We start from the raw sequence: 23,858 nt of genomic DNA on the forward strand, positions 1-23,858 counted from the left end.
ATTGGCAGCCTGTGTCTTTCTTTCAGTACAGATCCCCTTCCTAAAATGTATAATTGTTTACCTTTTCATGGTATATACACATTATATTATAAAAAAAAATGAAACTTTTTTGAAGTCTTACATTTATTGCTTCTCTTACAGATGTCTCGGTTAGCCTGCTCTCCGTTATTGTCACCTTCTGTGGAATTGTTCTTCTTGGAGTCTTGCTCTTTGTCTCCTGGAAATTATGTTGGATACCATGGAGGGACAAAGGTTCTTCTCAGACTCATCGCAAAGATCATGGACACCATGGGCATCTTCACCACTCTCACTATGGGGACTTGTTGGTGGATAGGGTAGAGCTTGGAGTTGAGATGCCTGAACGCTCTTATTTAGATATGGACTCTTACCCAGAAGCCAACATTAAAATCAGTCAGACGTCCCCAGACATACCAGTAGATAGCCAGGGTGTGGCCAAGGAATCTCAGATGCCTTATGCACAGTCACACCAGCAAGTTGCAAATATTGCTCCTACTAACAGGTAAGTTGGATTTTGCACCAGTTTTATCCTAGCATAGTATTGTTTGTTTGTTTTCATTATAAATGGTTGGATATGTTTACACTAATTGTGTTTTGTATTATATTCTGGAACTGGAGAGAGTTTTGAGGAGCACAATAAAATGAATGAATGAAGGGGTCATGAAGGAACAGTGAGTGGTCCTGCTAAACTCGACATTGGGGATAGTTTTTTCCACAGCATGTGTGCACCCCTATCCGCTGCCTTTGTAGCTTAAGGGGGAGCAGCTGGCAGTCAGTAAAAACACGGCTTAACCTTGTGTTTTTACTTCCTTTCTATGCAAGTGTAAATCAGCCCTAACCAGGGGCGGACTGACCATTTGGAAACTCAGGCACTGCCTGAGGGTCCGGGGTCAGTAGGGGGCCCTATGAGATGCTCCTGGTACCTTTTTTCATAGGCTTATTTGAGTTTGGGCAAGGACACAAGGGCCCCATGATCCCCTATTGCCCGGGGGCCCCATGAGTTGTCAGTCCACCCGTGGTCCTAACTGATCTATTGGCAGGCTGGGTTTGGTTCTTTGATCAAACATAACTGCTTATCTTCAGGGAAGAAATTGTGGGGTCACAGACAAAACAGTGCTCTTACTCTTGGAGAAGAATAAGGGGGGGTGGTTAGAAGGGTGGGGTGGGGGTTAAAAGGGTAAGGGGGGGCTGAAACACAAGTCTGGATGAACAGAATTTCCAAATCTTTGTCAGCTAAGGCAGTCCACATACATGACACAAAACCCTGTATGGATAGTAGACTCTGTCCAAGCCACGCCATTGACGTGTTTCACTCTGGCCAATGTGCTTAAGCCCCATGGGCAGGGCAAAACATGTTGGGGGCATGGCCTGCACAGAATCTGGGCTGAGGCTGCTCTTACTATCCGCACAGGGTTTTGTGTGATATGGGGCATTCTGGATTCCCTCTTTCCCCTGTTTGCATTCATAGAGCTGAGACAAGCTCCTTCCCTACCTGCACTCTCAGCAGCTGATAGCAGATAAGGACTTACTGGAGCTTTGAGTGGCACCCTTCATCTTTGTATGAGTTTACAGTCCACATACACTCACTGGCCACTTAATTAGGTACACCTTGCTAGTGCCAACAAAATCTCCCCCACACCATGACACCACCAGCCTGGACCATTGATACAAGGCAGGATGGATCCACCACACCATGACACCACCACCACTAGCCTGGACCATTGATACAAGGCAGGATGGATCCACCACACCATGACACCACCACCACCAGCCTGAACCATTGATACAAGGCAGGATGGATCCACCACACCATGACACCACCACCAGCCTGAACCATGGATACAAGACAGGATGGATCCACCACACCATGACACCACCGCCACCAGCGTGAACCATTGATACAAGGCAGGATGGATCCATGCTTTCATGTTGTTTACGCCAAATTCTGACCCTACCATCTGAAAGTCGCAGCTGAAGTCAAATGCCCATTCTCCTCTGACCTCTGACATCAACAAGGCATTTTCATCCACACAACTGTCGCTCACTGGATATTTTCTCTTTTTCAGACCATTCTCTGTAAACCCTAGAAATGGTTGTGTGTGAAAATCCCAGTAGATCAGCAGTTTTTGAAATACTCAGACCAGCCCGTCTGGCACCAACAACCATGCCACGTTCAAAGTCTCTTACATCCCCTTTCTTCATTCTGATGCTCGGTTTGAACTTCCACAAGTCATCTTCACCACCCCTAGATGCCTAAACGCATTGAGTTTCTGCCATGTGATTGGCTGATTAGCAATTTTTGTTGCCAAACAATTGAACAGGTGTACCCAATAAAGTGACCGGTGAGTGTACATATATTACAGTGGTACATTCAGCCATTTGCATGGATTTCAGTTGGAACCATTCACTTTCCCAGTTTATTGTTTCTACTAATGGTTATGTTTCCAATCACATCAGTGCAAACCAGTCAGTGCTTTCTATGCCGCAGTGCTTGTTTGTTCACAGAGTTACTTAGCCCCTTGGCTGCTCCTTTTGCTTGGCACTGTTTAAAGTTTACAGTACACATCTAAAATTAAATATACAACACTAATGACTATACCTCTGGGAGACTTCTTAAAGTCTCTCTTAATTTGAAGAGTTACATTGACTCCTCTTGCATAAAACTATTGGATGTAATTCCACGAATGAATAATTATCCGTCCGCAGAATGCATCTTATTAATTTTCATTAGCATTATCCGTCTTCTGAAAATAATGTTAACTTTTGTTGCACAGTGTGTTTTCATAAAATATTAAAATTCTTCTCGGGAACGGTGTACATTAAATAATTATACACGGAAGTGTACTTACTGGGAGATATGTGGTATCACATTACAAGTGCATTAATTTGCTGACACATAATAAAAGCTATTGCTGCTTAGGCGAGATTAACAAATAGCACATTCACTTGTGATTTAATTTCGTTTGTTTTAAGTTTGCTTAAAGTGGTTCCAAAGGCTAAAGGTGTTTTAGCTTTATGTATTCTACGCATGAAGATAAAAAAATCTTCAGTGTGCAACTCTCCCCACAGTCCCCCCCCCCCCCCCTATACTTACCTTAGCCCAATCCTTATCCCAATCCAACGATGTGCATGAGAGCAGAAGCTCTCCCAGGTCTCTCTTTCCTCATTTGCTGAGACAATCAGAGGCAATGAGGAGGGGGCGGGGCCGAGAGGTGCTCTGTGTGTCTCATAGACACACAGAGGTGGCTCGGGATCAAGATTAACAAAAGGCTGAAGGTGTTTTAGCTGTATGTATTCTACACATGAAGGGAAATAAAATCTTCAGTGTGCAACTCTCTCCACAGCCCCCCCCCCCCCCATACTTACCTTAGCCCAATCCTTGTCCCAATCCAACGATGTGCATGAGAGCAGAAACTCTCCCAGGACTCTCCCTCCTCATTTGCTGAGACAATCAATGGCAGTGAGGAGGGGGAGGGGCCGAGAGGTGCTCTGTGTGTCTCATAGACACACAGAGGTGGCTCGGGAGCAAGATTAACAAATAGTACATTCACTTGTGATTTCATTTAGTTTGTTTTAGGTTTGCTTAAAGTGGTTCCAAAGGCTGAAGGTGTTATAGCTTTATGTATTCTACGCATGAAGATAAAAAAAATCTTCACTGTGCAACTCTCCCCACATTCCCCCCTCCCCTTTACTTACCTTAGCCCAATCCTTATCCCAATCCAACGATGTGCATGAGAGCAGAAACTCTCCCAGGACTCTCCCTCCTCATTTGCTGAGACAATCAGAGGCAGTGAGAAGGGGGCAGGGCCGAGAGGTGCTCTGTGTGTCTCATAGACACACAGAGGTGGCTCGGGATCAAGATTAACAAAAGGCTGAAGGTGTTTTAGCTGTATGTATTCTACACATGAAGGGAAATAAAATCTTCACTGTGCAACTCTCTCCACAGCCCCCCCCCCCCCCCATACTTACCTACTTACCTTAGCCCAATCCTTATCCCAATCCAACGATGTGCATGAGAGCAGAAACTCTCCCAGGACTCTCCCTCCTCATTTGCTGAGACAATCAGAGGCAGTGAGGAGGGGGCGGGGCCGAGAGGTGCTCTGTGTGTCTCATAGACACACAGAGGTGGCTCGGGATCAAGATTAACAAAAGGCTGAAGGTGTTTTAGCTGTATGTATTCTACACATGAAGGGAAATAAAATCTTCAGTGTGCAACTCTCTCCACAGCCCCCCCCCCCCCCCATACTTACCTACTTACCTTAGCCCAATCCTTGTCCCAATCCAACGATGTGCATGAGAGCAGAAACTCTCCCAGGACTCTCCCTCCTCATTTGCTGAGACAATCAGAGGCAGTGAGGAGGGGGAGGGGCCGAGAGGTGCTCTGTGTGTCTCATAGACACACAGAGGTGGCTCGGGAGCAAGATTAACAAATAGTACATTCACTTGTGATTTCATTTAGTTTGTTTTAGGTTTGCTTAAAGTGGTTCCAAAGGCTGAAGGTGTTTTAGCTTTATGTATTCTACGCATGAAGGTAAAAAACCTTCAGTGTGGAACTCTCCCCGCAGTCTCCCCTCCCCCCCCTATACTTTCCTGAGCCCAATCTTTATCCTGAACCAGCGATGTGCATGAGAGCAGAATCTCTCCCAGGTCTCTCCCTCCTCATTTGCTATGACAATCAGAGCCAGTGAGGAGGGGGTGGGGCTGAGAGGTGCACTCACACAGAGGTGGCTCAGGAGCGAGCATGCACGAGTGGCCCCAGAGCAAGCAGCTTGGTCTGGGGGCACTCAGCGGTGGGGAGAAGCCAGGAGCACCAGCGGAGGACCCGTGAAGAGGAGAATCAGAGCCTCTCTGTGCAAAACCACTGCACAGAGCAGGTAAGTATAACATGTTTGTTATTAAAAAAAAAACAAGTTGAACCTTTAGTATCACTTTAATATAGTGAATGTAAATGCTGCTGCCAGAATCATCCACCTTACTAACTGTTCTGTATCTGCCACCCCTCTCTGCCAATCCCTCCACTGGCCTCCACTCAGTGTCCTCCACCCCTCTCTGCCAATCCCTCCACTGGCCTCCACTCAGTGTCCTCCATCCCTCTCTGCCAATCCCTCCACTGGCCTCTACTCAGTGTCCTCCACCCCTCTCTGCCAATCCCTCCACTGACCTCCACTCAGTGTCCTCCTCCCCTCTCTGTTAATCCCTCCACTGGCCTCCACTCAGTGTCCTCCTCCCCTCTCTGCCAATCCCTCCACTGGCCTCCACTCAGTGTCCTCCTCCCCTCTCTGCCAATCCCTCCACTGGCTTCCTGTTGCCCAACGGATAAAATTTAAAACATTAACAATAACCTATAAAGCCATTTATAACTCCGCCCCAAATTACATCACAGATCTTGTCTCTAATTATCACCCAAACTGTACTCTCCGCTCCTCGCACGACCTCCTACTCTCTAGCTCCCTTGTCTCCTCCTCCTATGCTCATCTCCAGGACTTCTCCAGAGCTTCCTCCATCCTCTGGAACTCTCTACCTGAATTTATCAGACTATCACCTATTCTGCTCACTTTTGGGCAATCTCTGAAAACCTCTTCAGGGAAGCCTATCCTGCCCTCAGCTAATAATGGAATCTTCTACTCTTCCAACCAGTCCATCCCCCACAGTTACTACCTTTTGTACCACTAGCCCCTCCCTCCAAGATTGTAAGCTCCAAGGAGCAGGGCCCTCAAATCCCTCTTTTATTGAACTGTATTGTTGTTGTATTGTCTCCCATTATATTGTAAAGCTCTGAGCAAACTGTTTGAGCCATAAATCCTGTATAATAATAATAATAATAATGTATGATCATGTAGTATTCAGGATTAAAATAAAGCGCTAAGAAAATTTTAAAATAGAATTCCACCTTTTGCAAAAAAAAAAAAATATTAAATATATCCTAACTGCAAAAAAAGTGCGTTTACGAGGGCTGTATGGAAAGAAATGCAAAAGTGGGCATTCAGTTTTGGTTATGTTACATACATTAGGAATTGGAATGTCACATGTTGGTAAAGTAACTCTTCTTCTTCTTCTCCTTCTCCTCCTCCTCCTTCTCCGCCTTCGCAATGCACTGTCATGGAGTTCTTGATGAAGGAGGGGTGCAGGCTGTCCGATATCCATTGAAAGCTACAGAACGTTTATGGAGATGACCCCATTGACAGTTGTCACCGATGACAAGACATTGCTCATCTCCATAAGTATTCTGTAGCCTTCGGTGGATATCGGACAGCATGCACCCCTTCTTCATCAAGAACTCAATGACAGCATATTGCTTCTGCTTGGAAATCATTACTAAGTTTAAAGCTAACTCTGCTAGGAGAGGATCTGGGTCTGGTGCTGCCGGCTGTGGTTCTTCTTGAGTAACATAGGAGCCGGTACTATGGGGTGGGAAATGATCCCTCCTGTTGCATCTGGCAGGCAGTGCAACCCATGAGACTTGTTCAAGTGAATGTATGCTGCAATGACTCGCATGGAAAAAAAATATATTTGAAATATATTTTAAAAATATTCTTCCCAAATGTATTGACATATATTTGGCTGATGTTGGAAAGTTTTTGAAAAAAGAACAAATTTCTAATCAATGATGGGAGAATTGTGCAAGAAATATAATCGAAAAGGAAAAAAACATGAACTGTGAAAGAAAAGAAAATTCTTGGCTACGAAAATTATTTTCTGTAGCAAAAGGAGGTGAAATTAAAGGCTTGATTGGTCAAATATCAAAAATCAGTAGTGGCACCATCGGATTACAAAACGCATGAAATTTCTGATTTTCTAAAGAAAATTAATTTGGAATTCAACCCGTGTATGGATCTAGTTGGTGCTGGGGTATGCACATCTATGCCCTCATAGATTTTAATTGTGTCCCCCAGGTCTCCACTGATCCATCAAACTGTTGGATGGGGGCAGTTGATATAAGGGTGCACTCTGATGAGAACTACTGATGTAAGGAGGCACTCTGATGGAACACCTGATATAAGGGGGCATTCTGATGGGGACACTTCATATAAGGGGACATTCTGATGGGGATACCTGATATAAGGGGGCATTCTGATGGGGACACCTGATATAAAGGGGCATTCTGATGGGGACACCTGATATAAGGTGGCATTCTGATGGGGACACCTGATATAAGGATGCACTCTGATGAGGACAACTGATGTAAGGAGGCACACTGATGGGGACACCTAGTGTAAGGGATAATTCTGATGGGGACACCTGTTGTAAAGGGGGGCTCTGATGGGGACACTTGATATAAGGGGACACACTGATGGGGACACCTGGTGTAAGGGGGTGTCCCCATCCGAATGCCCCCTTACACCAGGTGTCCCCATCAGAGTGCCCCCTTACACCAGGTGTCCTCATTAGAATGCCCCCTTATATCAGGTGTCCCCATCAGAGTGCCCCCTTACACCAAGTGCCCCCATCAGAATGTCCCTTTATATCAGGTGTCCCCTTTAGAATGTCCCCTTATATCAGATGTCCCCTTTAGAATGTCCCCTTATATCAGGTGTCCCCATCAGAATGTCCCCTTATATCAGATGTCCCCATCAGAATGTCCCCTTATATCAGATGTCCCCATCAGAATGTCTCCTTATATCAGATGTCCCCATCAGAATGTCTCCTTATAACAGATGTCCCCATCAGAATGTCCCCTTATATCAGATGTCCCCATCAGAATGTCCCCTTATATCAAATGTCCCCATCAGAATGTCTCCTTATAACAGATGTCCCCATCAGAATGTCCCCTTATATCAGATGTCCCCATCAGAATGTCCCCTTATATCAGATGTCCCCATCAGAATGTCTCCTTATATCAGATGTCCCCATCAGAATGTCTCCTTATAACAGATGTCCCCATCAGAATGTCCCCTTATATCAAATGTCCCCATCAGAATGTCTCCTTATAACAGATGTCCCCATCAGAATGTCCCCTTATATCAGATGTCCCCATCAGAATGTCCCCTTATATCAGATGTCCCCATCAGAATGTCTCCTTATATCAGATGTCCCCATCAGAATGTCTCCTTATAACAGATGTCCCCATCAGAATGTCCCCTTACACCAGGTGTCCCCATCAGAATGTCCCCTTATATGAAATATCCCCATCAGAATGTCCCCTTATATCAGGTGTCCCCGTCAGAGTGCCTCCTTACATCAGTTGTCCTCATCCGAGTGCACCCTTATAGCAACTTCCTGCATCCAACTGGTTGATGGATCAATGGAGACTTGGGGTTCACAATTAAATTGTTGGTGGAGTTTTGTGGGTGGGGTCATCTTTTAGCTCCCTATGTTCTTTGGGTACTCCAGTGGTGAGATGACGCTACCATGATTAGCGAGTCTTACTTTGTATCACACACCTCTTCTGAATCATATGTGCAAGCTTTACCCTGAACCTTGCCCATCCAGGCCACTCCCAGAATAGCCAAAGTCATGACTTCTTTTTTTTTTCATACCACCCACTTCCTAATAAAATTTGTCCATTTTGCTTTTAAGAAATGAGAAGCAGTAAGAGCAGCAAATGGTTTCTTTTAGAAGCATGGCCATTACAGGGATTAGCTACTTCCTTCAATATGTCGTTACAGGATGCAAGGAAGAAAGCCAGTCTAATTAAAAAGCAGGATATTAATCTGAAATGAGGAACTCGTGAAATAAATAGAGCCAGCGTTTTTGCCAATACACAGTACAAATTTTTTTCTGTCCTATTTTTCTTTCAAGTAGGAATAACTCGCCCAGAAACATACTGCTGCCTTTTTAATTAACCGCTTCAATACCGGACACTTTCACCTCCTTTCTGCCCAGGCCAATTTTCAGCACATTTTCAATGACAATTGCTTGGTAATGCAACACTGTACCCAAACCAGGGGCGGACTGACCATTTGGAAACTCGGGCACTGCCCGAGGGCCCGGGGTCAGTAGGGGGCCCCATTAGATACCCCTGGTACCTTTTTCATAGGCTTTTTTGAGTTTGGGCAAGGACACAGGGGCCCCATGATCCCCTATTGCCCGGGGGCCCCATGAGTTGTCAATCCGCCCCTGACCCAAACTAAATTTTTATAATTTTTACATAAATTGAGCTTTCTTTTGGTGGTTTTTAACAGCTTCCCATCCGCCCTATAGCAGGAGTACTTCTACAGTGTGCAACATCACGTATACATACGTGATTTCGCATTTCCAGGTTGGGGGCGCACGCGATCCATGCGCGCGCCCTACCCGCGCTGCCATGCTCAGCCTCGGCTGTCAATCACCGATCCCAGGCGGTGATTACTCAGCGGCGCCTGGTGATTGCTGAGCATCTCCGACAGGGAGAACTGTTTGTAAACAAAACAGATCTCTCCCCTGTCAGCTCCTGCACACTGCTTTGCATGTCTGTGCATAACAGAGCCATACAAAGCAGTGTGCTTACAGTGAAGCACAAACACAGCCCACTATGTAAAACAGCACACAGTGAACCCTTTGATCACCCCGCATGTTAACCTCTTCCTGTCCAGTGCCATTAGTACAGTGTCAGTGCTATTTATTAACACTGATCACTGTATTGGTGTCACTGGGGATGTCAGTGACCCCAAGTCAGTTCTCCCCAGTGTCAGAATGCCCGCCACAGTTGCTGATCGCCGCCATTACTAGTAATAAATAAAAAAAAAAATCCCAGTATATATACCGCCATTTGTAAACGCTATAACGTTCACGTAAGCCAATTAATTTACACTTATTGGGAATTTGTTTTTAGCAAAGACTTGTTGCAGAATACATTTTGGCCTAAATTAATGACAAAATGTGATTTTAAAAATTTCTTTACTGGACATGTTTAGTAGTAAAATTCAAAAATATTGTTATTTTTTCTTAAAATTGTCTGTCTTTTTTTTTTTTTATAGAGCAAAAAATGAAAAATGCACAGGAGATCAAATAGCACCGAAAGAAAGCTCTATTTGTGAGGAAAAAAAGGATGTAAATTTAATTTGGTTGCAGCGTTGCGTGACCGCGCCATTGTCAGTTAAAGTAACGCAGCGCCCTAACACAAAAAATGACCTGGTCAGGAAGGGGGGGGGGGGGGGAAATCATCTGGAGGGCAAGTGGTTACTTACCACTGGATTTTTTTTTGCTAAATAAATGAAAAAAGCCCCAAAATGTAAAAAAAATAAATTTTTCTTCATTTCTGTTCTACAGTTTTGCAAACAAACAAACGTTCTTCATAATAATTTAGGTCAAAATGTATTCTGCTACATTTCTTTGGTAAAGATAACGCAAATCAGTGTATATTGTGTAGTCTGTAGGAAAGTTTTTGGTTGTGACATGACAAAATGTGGAAAATTTCAAGGGGTATGAATACTTTTTCAAGGCACTGTAGGTACAGGCAGTAGTACATTGGCACAAGCTAACCAGAAGCCAACTCAAAGACTTGCCCCATGGTCTTCAGCTGTGGGGTCCTGGACAGGTTAGCTACTAAGAGAAGATTGTCCTTTAATTACTAACTGCTGAGGGTTTTGAAGAACCTCTTGATCAAGTTCCCCTCTTCTCAGAATATCTATTGCTCTGAAGAAGGGAGTTCGACTCCCGAAACGCGTTAGCACTCTACCCGAGGACCCATGCTGTCCATGAATGGTAGTCTTTGTCATCTTGTCTCCGTTTTTATGACCTTTTTGGCTTGGGAGGATGTTTCTACATCTTTTTAATACATTTTTGATTATTGCGTTAATGCATGAGGAAAGTGCGCCCGTTTTGTTCTTTTCTGCAAGTTCCCCTCTCCTGTTAAAGTTCTTCAAGCAATAAAATTACAATAAAACATCCCCTGAACTGTTTGTTGGAGCCAGGGTGAAAGGTCTGTCGCTTGTGTGGATGGGCAGCCTCTGTACTTTTAGGGAAGAACCAGTTAAATACCAGCGGCCCATATGGGGGTAGCGCTACATAAGCACATCATGCAGTTATGAATGACTAGGAGTGTGGAGGGGGGGGGCAATAAAAACAAGCAGTTACATAGCATTCTTAGCACCCCTCAACCGCCCCTCCTTTAAGCTGCAGTGGCAGTCAATTGGGGCACATGCTTCATTCTGACATGTTCGACAATTTCACTGAACGTGACCCATTCAAGAAAATGGGAAAGGCGCATTTGTTCATCATAAATGCAGGGATTTTTATCAGCGGGGACACAGGGGAATATAGTTCCAGCTCCTCTAGCACTGAATGTATGTAATGGCAAGGGGTGTGCTGGAGAATATATCAATGCTGGCTGTTGGGGGATCTATTGTCACTAATGGGGATCTGTTTTTGTGTGAGGGTCTATTGTTGCTGATGTGGGATCTATTGTTGCTGGGGGGTCTTATGTTGCTGGTAGAGATCTACTGTTGAGGGAGAGGTTGCTAGCTGCTGGGAGATCTGTTGTTACTGCTGGGTGGGGAGGTCTAATAATGCTGGGGTAGATCTTTTGTTGCTGGGTGTGAAGTTTTGTTGTGGGTGGTCAATTGTTGTTGTGTGGGGGACCTATTGTTGCGGGGGGGGTTCTATTGTTGCTGCAGGGGATCCATTGTTGCTGGAGTGCGGTTTATTGTTGGGGGGCTTATTCTTGGAGGACCTATTGTTGTTGGGGGAGTCTATTGTGTGGAGGACCTATAGTTGCTGGGGGTGGGGTCCATTGTTGCTGGGAGGGGTCTTATGTTGCTGGTAGAGATCTACTGTTGAGGGAGAAGTTACTAGCTGGTGGGAGATCTTTTGTTACTGCTGGGGTGTCTAATGATGCTGGAGTAGATCTTTTGTTGCTGAGTGAGAAGTTGTGTTGTGGGTGGTCTATTGTTGTTGTGTGGTGGATCTAGTGTTGTGGGTATGGGGTCTTTTGTTGCCGGAGTGCGGTCTATTGTTGGGGGGACCTATTGTTGTTGGGGGAGTCTATTATGTGGAAGATCTTTAGTTACTAGGGTGGGTCTCTTGTTGCTGGGGGGTCTTATGTTGCTGGTAGAGATCTACTGTTGAGGGAGAGCTTGCTAGCTGCTGGAAGATCTGTTGTTACTGCTGGGGTCTAATGATGCTGGAGTAGATCTTTTGTTGCTGAGTGTGAAGTTTTGCTGTGGGTGGTCCATTGTTGTTGTGTGGGGGATCTATTGTTGTGGGTATGGGGTCTATTGTTGCTGCAGGGGATCTATTGTTGCTGGAGTGCAGTCTATTGGGGGGGCCTATTGTTGTTCGGGGAGTCTAGTGTGTGGAGGATCTATAGTTGCTGGGGTGGGGTCTATTGTTGCTGGGGGGGGGTTTATGTTGCTGGTAGAAATCTACTGTTGAGGGAGAGGTTGCTAGCTGCTGGGAGATCTGTTGTTACTTCTGGGGGGTCTAATGATGCTGGGGTAGATCTTTTGTGGTTGGGTGTGACGTTTTGTTGTGCATTGTCCATTGTTGCTGTGTGAGGGACCTATTGCTGCTCCTATGCGGTCTATTGTTGCTGCAGGTGATCTATTGTTGCTGGAGTGCTGTCTATTGTTGGGGGACCTATTGTTGTTGGGGGAGTCTATTGTGTGGAGGATCTATAGTTGCTAGGGTGGGGCCTGTTGTTGCTGGGGGAATCTATTGTTGCAGGGAATCTATTTTACTGCTTTTCTTGTTATCATTAACAAGTTCCATACAAATGATTTAGCAGCACAAAATGATACTTGGTTCTGTATTCTCTAAAAGGGGAGGGTCTGGGAGGTGGGTAGAGGGTGGAACCAAGGGATGGTGCTCAGAGGAGGGTAAGGGGCAGAGACAAGGGAGAAAAAAAAGCCCTGCATAAATGGAATCAAAACGGGAAATGAGGAGATGTTGCATCTCATCCTCACAATCTGTCAGCTGTCTCTGAAGAGTGATCCAAATGGAGCCATGATCCATAGGAGCAGCGCAGGTCTTAACCTAGACTCACATTGCTTCCTTGGCTGAGTTAGAAGTTTACTGATTAATTCTACTTGTCGCTTTGAATCCCTTTGTCTTTTTTTCCTGCTTTTTATCTGTGCACTGCGTGCAGTAAAGAAATGATACTGAAGAATATTTTATTTCGTTCTCTGGCGGAAAACAAATTCACACATCCCTGCTAGCTGCAGAAAGCATAACAAGCATCAGCATTAACAGTCATTTGGGGACAAATCTATGATCCATCAAACCGGGGGAAGGCAAAAAAAAAAAGGACCCATAAAACTCCCATGATTTAACTGTCGTGGGAGAAAAAACTCAGGTGGAAGCGGTTAGAAGAACATCCAGCTCAATTAGCGCAGCGCCTGCATGCTATAAATATTGTTGTGAGTGGCACAAAGGCACCCACACCTAAACACCCACCGAACGGCACAACGCCTCCTGAAACACTCATCCGTCTCGCTTTGTCTGGTAGAGTTCACTGCTAGCGAGGACCTTATGCCCATTCAGCCAGTGGAACAGTTGTTCTGATGTTCCTTTTTTTTTTCTTTGCTGTCACAGAAGACTAGACAGCAACTACTGCCAATATAATGTCTTCTTTTCTCTCTTTTTTTTCCAAGAAAAAATAGATCTTTATGAATGCTAGAATATATTTTATTGACTCTATTTTTTAGAGTTGACAACAAATAATGAAAAACTTTTATACAGCGGAACAAACTTTTTTTTTACAATTGGTGACAGGCAGGGTATTTATGACAGCGGAACTAACTTTTTTTTACAATTGGTGACAGCCAGGGTATTTATGACAGCGGAACTAACTTTTTTTTACAATGGGTGACAGGCAGGGTATTTATGACAGCGGAACTAACTTTTTTTTTACACTTGGTGACAGGCAGGGTATTTATGACAGCGGAACTAACTTTTTTTTTACACTTGGTGACAGGCAGGGTATTTATGACAGCGGAACTAACTTTTTTTTTACAATTGTGACAGACAGGGTATTTATGACAGAGGAACTAACTTTTTTTTTACAATTGGTGACAGGCAGGGTTTTTTTGACAGTGGAACTAACTTTTTTTTTACAATTTGCTGACAGGCAGGGTATTTATGACAGAAGAGACCCTATTGGTCTCTTCTACCATAAAGGCACCCTCCTGCCTGCCAGCTGGCATGTTCCCTGAGCCGCGCATGTGCAGTTCTGTGAACATTTACGGCCCCAATCTGTGCTTTAGCGATGCGACACAGTGGTTAAATGGTTAGCACTTCTGCCTGGCTGTACTAGGGTCATTGGTTTGAATCCCAACTATGGCACCACCTCCCTGGAGTTTGCATGTTCTCCCTGGGGTGCTTACAATGATCAGATTTTATTTATGTATTTAAAGCCTTTCTCTCAAAAGTTAAAAAAAAAAAAAATACTTATTGTAACCTAAAAAGTGTTAGCGCTCGTTCACACTAGTGCGACTTCTGATGGTAATTGAGTCACATGACAAGGGAAAACAAATTAAAAATTCAGAATTAAATAAAATTATAAATTAAATACATTGAAAAAAACAGACAATTGATGCAAAATTTAGTACATCACACTGTAAAAATTAGAGCGAGTAAAAAACTGTTCCTTCTCAGGCAAATTACCTCTGAGATTTTGTGGAATTGATCCAAGGGAGATAGAAATTGACAATCTTTAATTAAATGAAGCTGGGGTGGGATGCTGGTTTTCATTTCACAGCACTGGACCATGAACTGACGTAACAGAAAAATGTAACATGGTTAATGAGGAAGGGATAAAACGCAGCCGGCCTCTATAAACCAATGCACAACTACGTCACTGGTCTGGGTTTAGAAACCTGAAATCCGATTGGTGTGACTTTAAGCCCTGGTTCACACCAATGCAACTTTAAAGTTGTGCGACTTTGACAGAAGACAGTTCTGTGCCACTTCATTGTGGCTTGCTGCCACACAGTGCAACTTTCCTAACACATGGCAATGCAAGTTGCAATGAAGTCACACAAAATAGTGCAGTAAACTTTTTCAAAGTTGCTGCCATTTGATTCGCTTGGTGTGCTGTGCCTTTTTATCTCCACACATAGTGTTGTGTGTTCTTCCCAAACAACTCAATCTTGGTTTCATCTGTCCACAGTATATTTTGCCAGTAGTGCTGTGGAACATCCAGGTGCTCTTTTGCAAACTTCAAACGTGCTGCAATATTCTTTTTGGACAGCAATGGCTTCCTCCGTGGTGTCCTCCCATGTACTCCATTCTTGTTTAATGTTTTCCTTATTGTAGATGTGTCAACAAAAATGTTAGCATGTGCCAGAGATTTCTGTAGGTCTTTAGCTGACACTCTGGGATTCTTCTTTACCTCATGCAGCATTCTGCGCTGTGCTCTTGCAGTCATTTTTACAGGACGACCACGCCTAGGGAGAGTAGCAACAGTGCTAAACTTTCTCCATTTGTAGACAGTCTGTCTTACCGTGGACACATGAACATCAAGGCTTTTGGAGATACTTTTGTAACCCTTTCCAGCTTCATGCAAGTCAAAAATTCTTGATCGTAGGTCTTCTGAGAGCTCTTTTGTGCGAGGCATGGTTCACATCAGTCAGTGCTTCTTGAAACCAGTAAACCCAAAACAGGTGTGTGTTTTTAAGGGCAGGACAGCTGTCAGCAAGACATCCAATATCATCACACTGATTGGAGTCAAGGTTGGCTCACTCCTGGCTCCAATTAGCTCTGGGAGAAGTCATTAAGCTAGGGCCTCACGTACTTTTTCCTCCCTGCACTGTGAATGTTTACATGTTATGTGCAATTAAACCATGGCAACATCTAATGTTTGTGTAGTATTATGTTCAGCAGACTGTGTTCTTCTATTGTTGTGACTTAGATGACGTTCAGAGCACATTTTATTCCCAATTCATGCCAAACTCCACGTAATCCCAACGGGGTCACATACTTTTTCTTGCAACTGTATATCCCTTTGCTGTTGTTAAACCCACAGCTGAGATCAGAACCAACATTATCAGAACCTATTGGGTGCTAATACATACTGAAATTCTGTTTCTAAGTATGGGGTAAAAGGTGGGTAGGAGATGATGTCCTTGAAGGGATCCACCTCCAACGCACTTGGTGGCACTTGAAGTGGTAGAATTGCTGCCATTTTTTTTTGTCACTGTCACACTTTTTTGTGTCACTGTTACAGCCCATAGGAATTTGGCTGAGGTTTGGTGCCTACAGTATGAAGAATGATAGTTGCATAGCAGTAATGTAAAAGGTAAGTCACTTTGATTAGAGGTAAAGATGGCCACATAAACAAAAATGCCTTGACTCCCTCTTTAATCTAACCTTTTTTTAACGGCCTGTCCATAATTTTTTGCTACACCCATTTCCTTTTCCTTTAATGTAGAGAGGCAGCAAACTGATGCTAGGTCTTTGTCTGCTGGTGTCTTATTGAGCTTGCGAGATTCTCCCACTTATCTGTCAGTGTGAGGGGAGATGCTGTCAGGAAAGATTACCGCAGATCCCAGCTGTCACCTGAGCTTATCGGCCAGGCTGCTCGCTCTAGCCGTCCAACGTTAAATTGGATTGAGCCAGGTAGTGCATGCAGCACCAGACTCCCACGGCTGGTGAATAACACGGCTTTCTATTGACTTTTTCTATCTGCCAAAAAATAATTGCCATGTTTGTAAAGATTTCCACATAATGGGCTGGATAAGGAGTGTGTTACAGAAAAAAAAAATGAACTCAATAGATTGTTTTTAGTTTTAGATGAATCATCATTTTATTGTACAGGGAAAGCCCAATGTACTGTAGTTTCAGCTGGTAGGAGCCCAGAGACTAGTGTGATAATACATTTTATCAATTTATAGTACAGTTTATTTCCGATTATTCTTTTAATAATGTACAGATGACGTATACCGCCCTTGGTAAAATAAGGCAGGCATAGATTATGTGATTGTCTTTCCTGCAACAAAGGATTGCAGGAAAGAAAATTGCTCAACACTTAATGTGTTGATGGGGGAATCCCTCCTTCAAGGCTATTGTGTTCTCCCAGTGCAGGGGTTTAGTCCTAATATTCCCAATGCATACATTCCTGGAATTGGCTGTTAGGTGTCAGTGGGTGCTGGAGTGATCATCAACTGGAAGCCATAGACATTCAAAGCTGAAAGTATGTCACCATCACACCAAGGATTTACCAAAGCTTTATCCAATGGTCACAGCATATTAACAAAGGCAATGGCCCTATGTGCCCCCTAAACATTGCCATTGGTAATGTTACCACTGAATAAAGCTTTGGAATCGTTTGGTGAATTCTTGGTGTGCTGGTGACATACTTTAATGTCTACCTGCCAGGGTGTGGGGGCGAGGGGGTTGGGGCACGGAGAACCAGTCCTGCCGGGAGAACACAACAATTATTGCCAGTGGCTATAGCCACTGGCAATAATTGCACCCCAAAATCTGAAATGCTGTTTATACCTAAGTCAATCGATGGGTCAACCAGGGGTGTATTTACCACAAGGCATTTGCCTAGGGTGGCATTTTTCAGGGGGGCAGCACTGCCCCCTGAAAGAAGGGATGGAAGAAGGGACACACGTAGCATGGGGACCAGGTGGGATCTGAGAGAAGTTACGGGCTGCTTGATGGTGTATGCAGAGCTTGACTCTTGTTCCCGGGGATGTCCAGAGCTGTGAAAGTGAGTGTCTTATCTATTTCCTGGGTGGAGGGGGGGTTGCCAGTGTATGGGGGGCGGTGGTAGTGGAAGGCTCTCTCGGGTGGGGGGCTGGGGCTCTGGGAGGGAGGTGTTGGTTGGTGTCAGGGTCTCTCCGTGGGGAGGGGGCACTTTTTGTGATGCCTAGGGCAGCACAAAACTTAAATACACCACTGGGGTCAACTTGGGTACAGTTAGGATTAGCAGTCCCTGCAGGAGGAAAAAGCTAAAGAGAAGAATCAGAATGGGGGGACTCAGATGGGTATAAGTGAGTTTACCAGGTAAGGAAAACTTTGTTCTGGGAAGGAAATGGGTTAAAGAGTGGTGGGAGGAATGGGCAAAAATATATATATATATATTTTGGGTGGGGTTGGGCTTTCACACTTTTATTACCACTGTTGTGACTTTTACAATGGGGCAGTCAAACGTTGAGCACAAGCTCAGAGCTGTGATAGAGATTTGTGATGTAAAACCATCACCAATTAAATCCTACATGGTGACAACATTTTCTCCCTGATCTGCAAGAACTGGAGGCAGAGATGACAAAAATTATAAGAAAAATTAAGAATCCCAGCATGAAAATACACATATGAGTAATGAAAATGAATGTGTGTACAGAACGCCTAGTGCATGACCTGTACTGGGTATCATCATACACAGAAGTATAATTTTAGGCCTTCAAGCTATCATATTTTTGATGCATTGGGGTTGAATCACTAAAACCAGAGAGTGCAAAATCTGGTGCAACGAAAACACAGCAAACTCTGTACTCCTGCGCTTAGGGATGGACTCGGCTAGGGTTATGGTAACATCTCAGATGTCCTGGAAAATGCACTCCTTGCTGCCCTCAACAGACCGGGGTAGTCCAATATCACTGGATATAAAGAAAAACAAACAGAGGGCTCACCGGCCTAGTGCATTATCATAAAAAATATTTATTGGAAGAATAAAAATGAAGTATTGTACTCACAATTGACAAACAGGTCAAAGGCACATCACACTAAACAGCGGTGTCCAATCCACATTGCATATAAGTCCAAAAATGGAACTGTGGACTTCCAACAGGCTAACGCATTTCAAGAACTCAGGCTCTCAGGAAGAGGCGGAGTCCTCGATACGCATTAACCTCAGGGCTCTGAAGAAGAGGCGGAGTCCCCAAAATGCATTAGCCTCAGGGCTCTGAGGAAGATGCTGAGTCCTCAAAACGTGTTAGCCTCAGGGCTTTGAGGAAGAGGCTGATTCCTCGAAACACATTAGCATCAGGGCTCTCAGAAAGAGAAGGAGTCCTCAAAACGCGTTAGTCTGTTGGAAGTCCAGGGTCCCATTTTTGGACTTGTATGCAATGTGGATTGGACACCACTGTTTAGTATGATATGCCTTTGACCTGTTTGCCAAAATCTGGTGCAATTCTGCAAAGAAACCAATCAACTTGCCAAAGCTTAAACAAGCTGAAGGTAGAAGCTGATTCACTACCATGCACAGCTGCACCAGATTTTACACTCTCCTGTTCAAGAAAATCAACCCCAATTTTGGCCACTGTAAATGTTGCCATTGTATCATGCTTACACGGTTTCTAAGCCTAGATACCTTTTGCTGTTTTTTCACTTGAAGCAGCTTTAACTTTTATCTTTTATCTTTTATGGACGATTTGGAGAATATATTGTGTTGGTGTGTCAATAAAAAAAAGGTTTTTACTAAAAATAAAGGATTTCATAATCATTCACAAATATATTGCAACACACAAATTGAGACAGCCTCATTTTCATTTAATAGGTCCTTAGCTTTGGGAAAAATAGTTTGTTCTCCTTTGTAAATTTTCAAGCTTATAATGTACAGTATATGAAAAATAGAAAAAAATGGTCTTGACAGCAAAGGGTTTAAAACAAGAGCGACTTCTGTAAATTCAGCAAAAATTTACATTAATCTAAACTTGTCCGTGAAATCATTACTGAATTAAAAACCTTTACTGCGAGAATAAATGAATATGCCAATGGGCATACTTCTAAATAGGCAATGAATTTAGCATTTGCCCTAGTTTTTTGATGCTTCTGGATGGGACTGTATAGATTTTTTTTGTTCTTATTTTATTACTAGTAATAATATTCAATATTATTCAGCGGCCAGACTCATCCACCTCACCAACCGCTCCACATCTGCCACCCCCCTCTGCCTATCCCTCCACTGGCTCCCTATCGCCCAACGCATCAAATTCAAACTACTCACTCTGACCTACAAAGCCATTCACAACACTGCCCCTAACTACCTCACCAACCTGATTCCCAGGTATCACCCTACCCGTACCCTTCGCTTTTCACAGGACCGACCCTGCATTCACTATATCTGGTCTCCCTGGACCCTGCATTCACTATATCCGGTTTCCCCGGACCCTGAATTCACTATAGCTGGTCTCCCCGGACCCTGCATTCACTATATCCGGTTTCCCCGGACCCTGAATTCACTATAGCTGGTCTCCCCGGACCCTGCATTCACTATATCTGGTCTCCCCGGACCCTGCATTCACTATATCCGGTCTCCCCGGACCCTGCATTCACTATATCTGGTCTCCAAGGACACTGCATTTGCTATATCTGTTCTCCTAGGACCCTAAATTCACTATATCTGGTCTGCCCGGACCCTGCATTCACTATATCTGGTCTGCCCGGACCCTGCATTCACTATATCTGGTCTCCCACAATACACAAAACATGGAGATGCAATTATTTTAGTAAATATAAACTGCTAAATACCTTTTCTCATCAGCAGTACATAGCAATCTTGTAACTTCTATCAGTGTCCAGCAGAGAACTGGTTAAAGCTTGTAGAAGGAGTTTTCATTCTCACCTGATTGTTCTATGAGGCTGCTGGTCCCTTGACTGGCTAGTGCTGATTGTTCCTGTGCTGATCACATGCACTCTCCCAAGAAAAAAAGATCTCTCTAGCAATACACACCACATTGAGCATGTGCAGCTTGTCCCAAGGCTCTGTTGTATCAGCAGATGGACTGGGGACAGTAGAAGAAGACGAGGATTCCACAGGGAGTATAACAAGCATGCTTTACTGCATATACAGACTGATTTTACTGTTGTGGGTTTAGTAACACTTTAAAACAAATTCCTGTTCATTTTGATGTGCATATACTTTTCACATAATTGGGTAACTGAAGTGAATTCTCAAATTCTTTGGTAAACCAGTTCTATACACTTAAATTAAACGGTTAACGTAGTTCTCCTTTTAGACAACAATTATTGCTATGTGACATGGATGTCCTGGGTTCACTCTGTGTTAAATATTTAATGTTAAACATGCTATGGTAATGGAGTAAGTGGAATGTGAACAGAGCTTTGGCAGCCCATTCATAATAAATGGCTGCTTAACTCAATGCACATTAAATACGTGATACCGTATGTTAAACTTTTGTCCGTTACCACAATGAACTGGTGTGAACGGGCCCTATGAGGTGGGAATAAAAGGTGAGAAGACAGTGTCAGCTTCACTCTCTGTGAACTAGAAATATACACTCACTGGCCACTTTATTAGGTACATCTTGCTAGTGCCAAGAAAATCTCCCCCACACCATGACACCACCACCACCAGCCTGAACTGTTGATACAAGGCAGGATGGATCCACCTCACCATGACACCACCAACCTGAACTGTTGATACAAAGCAGGATGGATCCATGCTTTCATGTTGTTTACACCAAATTCTGATGCTACTGAATGTCGCAGCAACCAGTCTGCCCATTCCCCTCTGACCAGGGGTGGACTGACAATTTGGAAACTGCCGATACCCCTGGTACCTTTTTCATAGGCTTTTTTTAGTTTGGGCAAGGACACGGGCCCCATGATCCCGCATTGCCCGGGGGGCCCCATGAGTTGTCATTCCGCCCCTGCCTCTGACATCTGACATCAACAGGGCATTTTTGTCCACTCAACTGCCACTCACTGGATATTTTCTCATTTTTTTTTTACATTGAGAGTTTTACATTGTACACCTCTAAAGCACATGTGTGCATGAAAAGTAAAACTCTATTGGATCCCACTGGAGCGCCTTTTCTCTTTTTCGGACCATTCTCTGTAAACCCTAGACATGGTTGTGCGTGAAAATCCCAGTAGATCAGCAGTTTTTGACATACTCAGACCAGTCCGTCTGGCACCATGCCATGTTCAAAATCACTCAAATCCCCTTTCTTCCCCCATTCTGATACTCAGTTTGAACTTCAGCAAGTTGTCTTCACAACGTCTACATGCCTAAATGCATTCAGTTGCTGCCATGTGATTGGCTGATTGGCAGTTTGTGTTACCAAGCAATTGAACAGGTGTACCCAGGGGCGGACTGACCATTCGAGCACTCGGGCACTGCCCAAGGGCCCGGGGTCAGTAGGGGGCCCCATGAAATGCCCCTGGTACCTTTTTTATAGGCTTTTTTGAGTGTGGGCAAGGACACAGGGGCCCCATGATCCCCTATTGCCCGGGGGGCCCCATGAGTTGTCAGTCCGCCCCTGGGTGTACCTAATAAAGTGGCCGGTGAGTGTATATGGTCTAGAACACTAGGAGAGATGATGCTGTCAGAATACCAGGTAACCAGCAACAAGATGACAATCAACACTTTAGAGGTTTGGTGCACTACAGCAATGGCTGGACTGAAAACAGAAGTCCTGCACTAGTAGGCTGTCCTGTATGCTGATCAAGGCTTGAAAGTGACTTTGGGCGGTCAATACCGTTAAATTATGAATGTTTTCTTTATATGGTTCACTAAACCTTGAGTTTTTGGTGCTTGGAGCTCAAGACTGTTTACGGCTCTCAGGGTTCTTAGGAAAATAAAAACTGGTATGTGTAGGTTCCTCTAGGTGCCGGTTCCCAATAATTACATATTCATCTTTAAGCAAAGGAAAACGTAACTTGACAAAATGAAATTAATATTGTTCTTCTGCTTTGCAGATACAGCACGTTACCCAGACCCATGACACAGCAGTTGTCCAGTCCTGATTTTTCAGGTCACGTGGATGAGAAACCAGAGCAGGCCACCAGTATTGGGCAGATAAAGCCGGAGTTATATAAACAGCGTTCAGCAGATGCCGAGATGAAGAAACAGGAAGCCACAAGCTGTGGGCGTATCAGTTTTATCCTTCGATATGCCTATAATACAGAACAGCTGGTGGTAAAGATACTGAAGGCTCTAGACCTACCGGCAAAGGATGCCAATGGATTCTCAGATCCTTATGTGAAGATGTACCTTCTTCCAGACCGCAAGAAAAAGTTCCAGACTAAAGTTCACCGCAAGACTCTTAACCCAATCTTTAATGAAACATTCCATTTTAATGTGCCCTTTAATGAGCTTCAAAACCGCAAATTGCACTTCAGCATTTATGACTTTGACCGATTCTCCCGGCATGACCTCATTGGTCAGGTGGTGATAGACAATTTGCTGGATTTCTCAAATCCAACAGAAGAAGTTCCCATCTGGAGAGACATCCTAGAAGCCAGCTCTGTAAGTGTCTAATTTATCTCTTGAAAATGTAAATGTAATTTTATTGTATTGTGTTATTTCATTCATGGCTTAAAATAAGGTCTAGACCAGGGATGTCAAACTGACGGCCCTCCAGCTGTTGCGAAACTACGAGTCCCATCATGCCTCTACCTTTGGAAGTCATGCTTGTAACGGTCAATTTTGCAATGCCTCATGGGACTTGTAGTTTGGCAACAGCTGGAGGGCTGCCAGTTTGACACCCGTGGTCTAGGACATGTAGGCCCAACTTTACTCTTTAAATATTTGGGAATGTTTTTCACTGTTTTCTTTTTTCCATTTATCCTTCATTGATAATTCCAACTTCATTATCTTTAAGAACAATTTCCAAAAGTTGAATTACCACTGATCCCAAGTCTAAGTTTTCCATGTATCACTACCAGAGACTGTAGTTTGAGGTTTTTATGCTGTATTATTGTTTAATCCTTTCCCTGTATTTATTTTCATAGCATCTTATGTGTATCCAAGTAGCTTAGGGTGTGTGAATATTTAGGCCTCATTCACACGGGGGTACTTAAAGTAACACTAAAGGCTCAGTTTTTGTTTTGAACAACAAATATGTCATACTTCCCTGCTCTGTGCAATGGTTTTGTACAGAGCAGCCCTGGTTCTCCTCTTTTTGGGTCCAGCCCTTGCCCAAGATAATTGCTCTGGGGGCACTCATGTATGCTTGCTCATCAGCCCCGCTCTGTTAGGAGCGTTTTAGAGTGTTTAGCAGTTTTTTTTG

General features: G+C 44.0%; 1 protein-coding gene across 3 annotated transcripts in view; it reads left to right on the forward strand.

Moving 5' to 3' along the window:
* Positions 1-23,858, forward strand: part of SYT3 (synaptotagmin 3) — a 379,591-nt gene that overhangs the window by 252,843 nt on the left and 102,890 nt on the right. For all 3 annotated transcript variants that reach the window (XM_089655190.1, XM_089655188.1, XM_089655189.1), the window contains 2 exons: positions 142-520; positions 22,546-23,095. In XM_089655190.1, the coding sequence (XP_089511316.1) occupies positions 142-520; positions 22,546-23,095 (929 nt within the window). The remainder of the gene's footprint in view (positions 1-141; positions 521-22,545; positions 23,096-23,858) is intronic.

The sequence above is a fragment of the Staurois parvus genome, unplaced genomic scaffold (genome assembly GCF_062004578.1).
Source record: "Staurois parvus isolate SC_StPar_1 unplaced genomic scaffold, SC_StPar_1.0 ptg000827l, whole genome shotgun sequence".
In the NCBI taxonomy this organism is placed as follows: Eukaryota; Metazoa; Chordata; class Amphibia; order Anura; family Ranidae; genus Staurois; species Staurois parvus.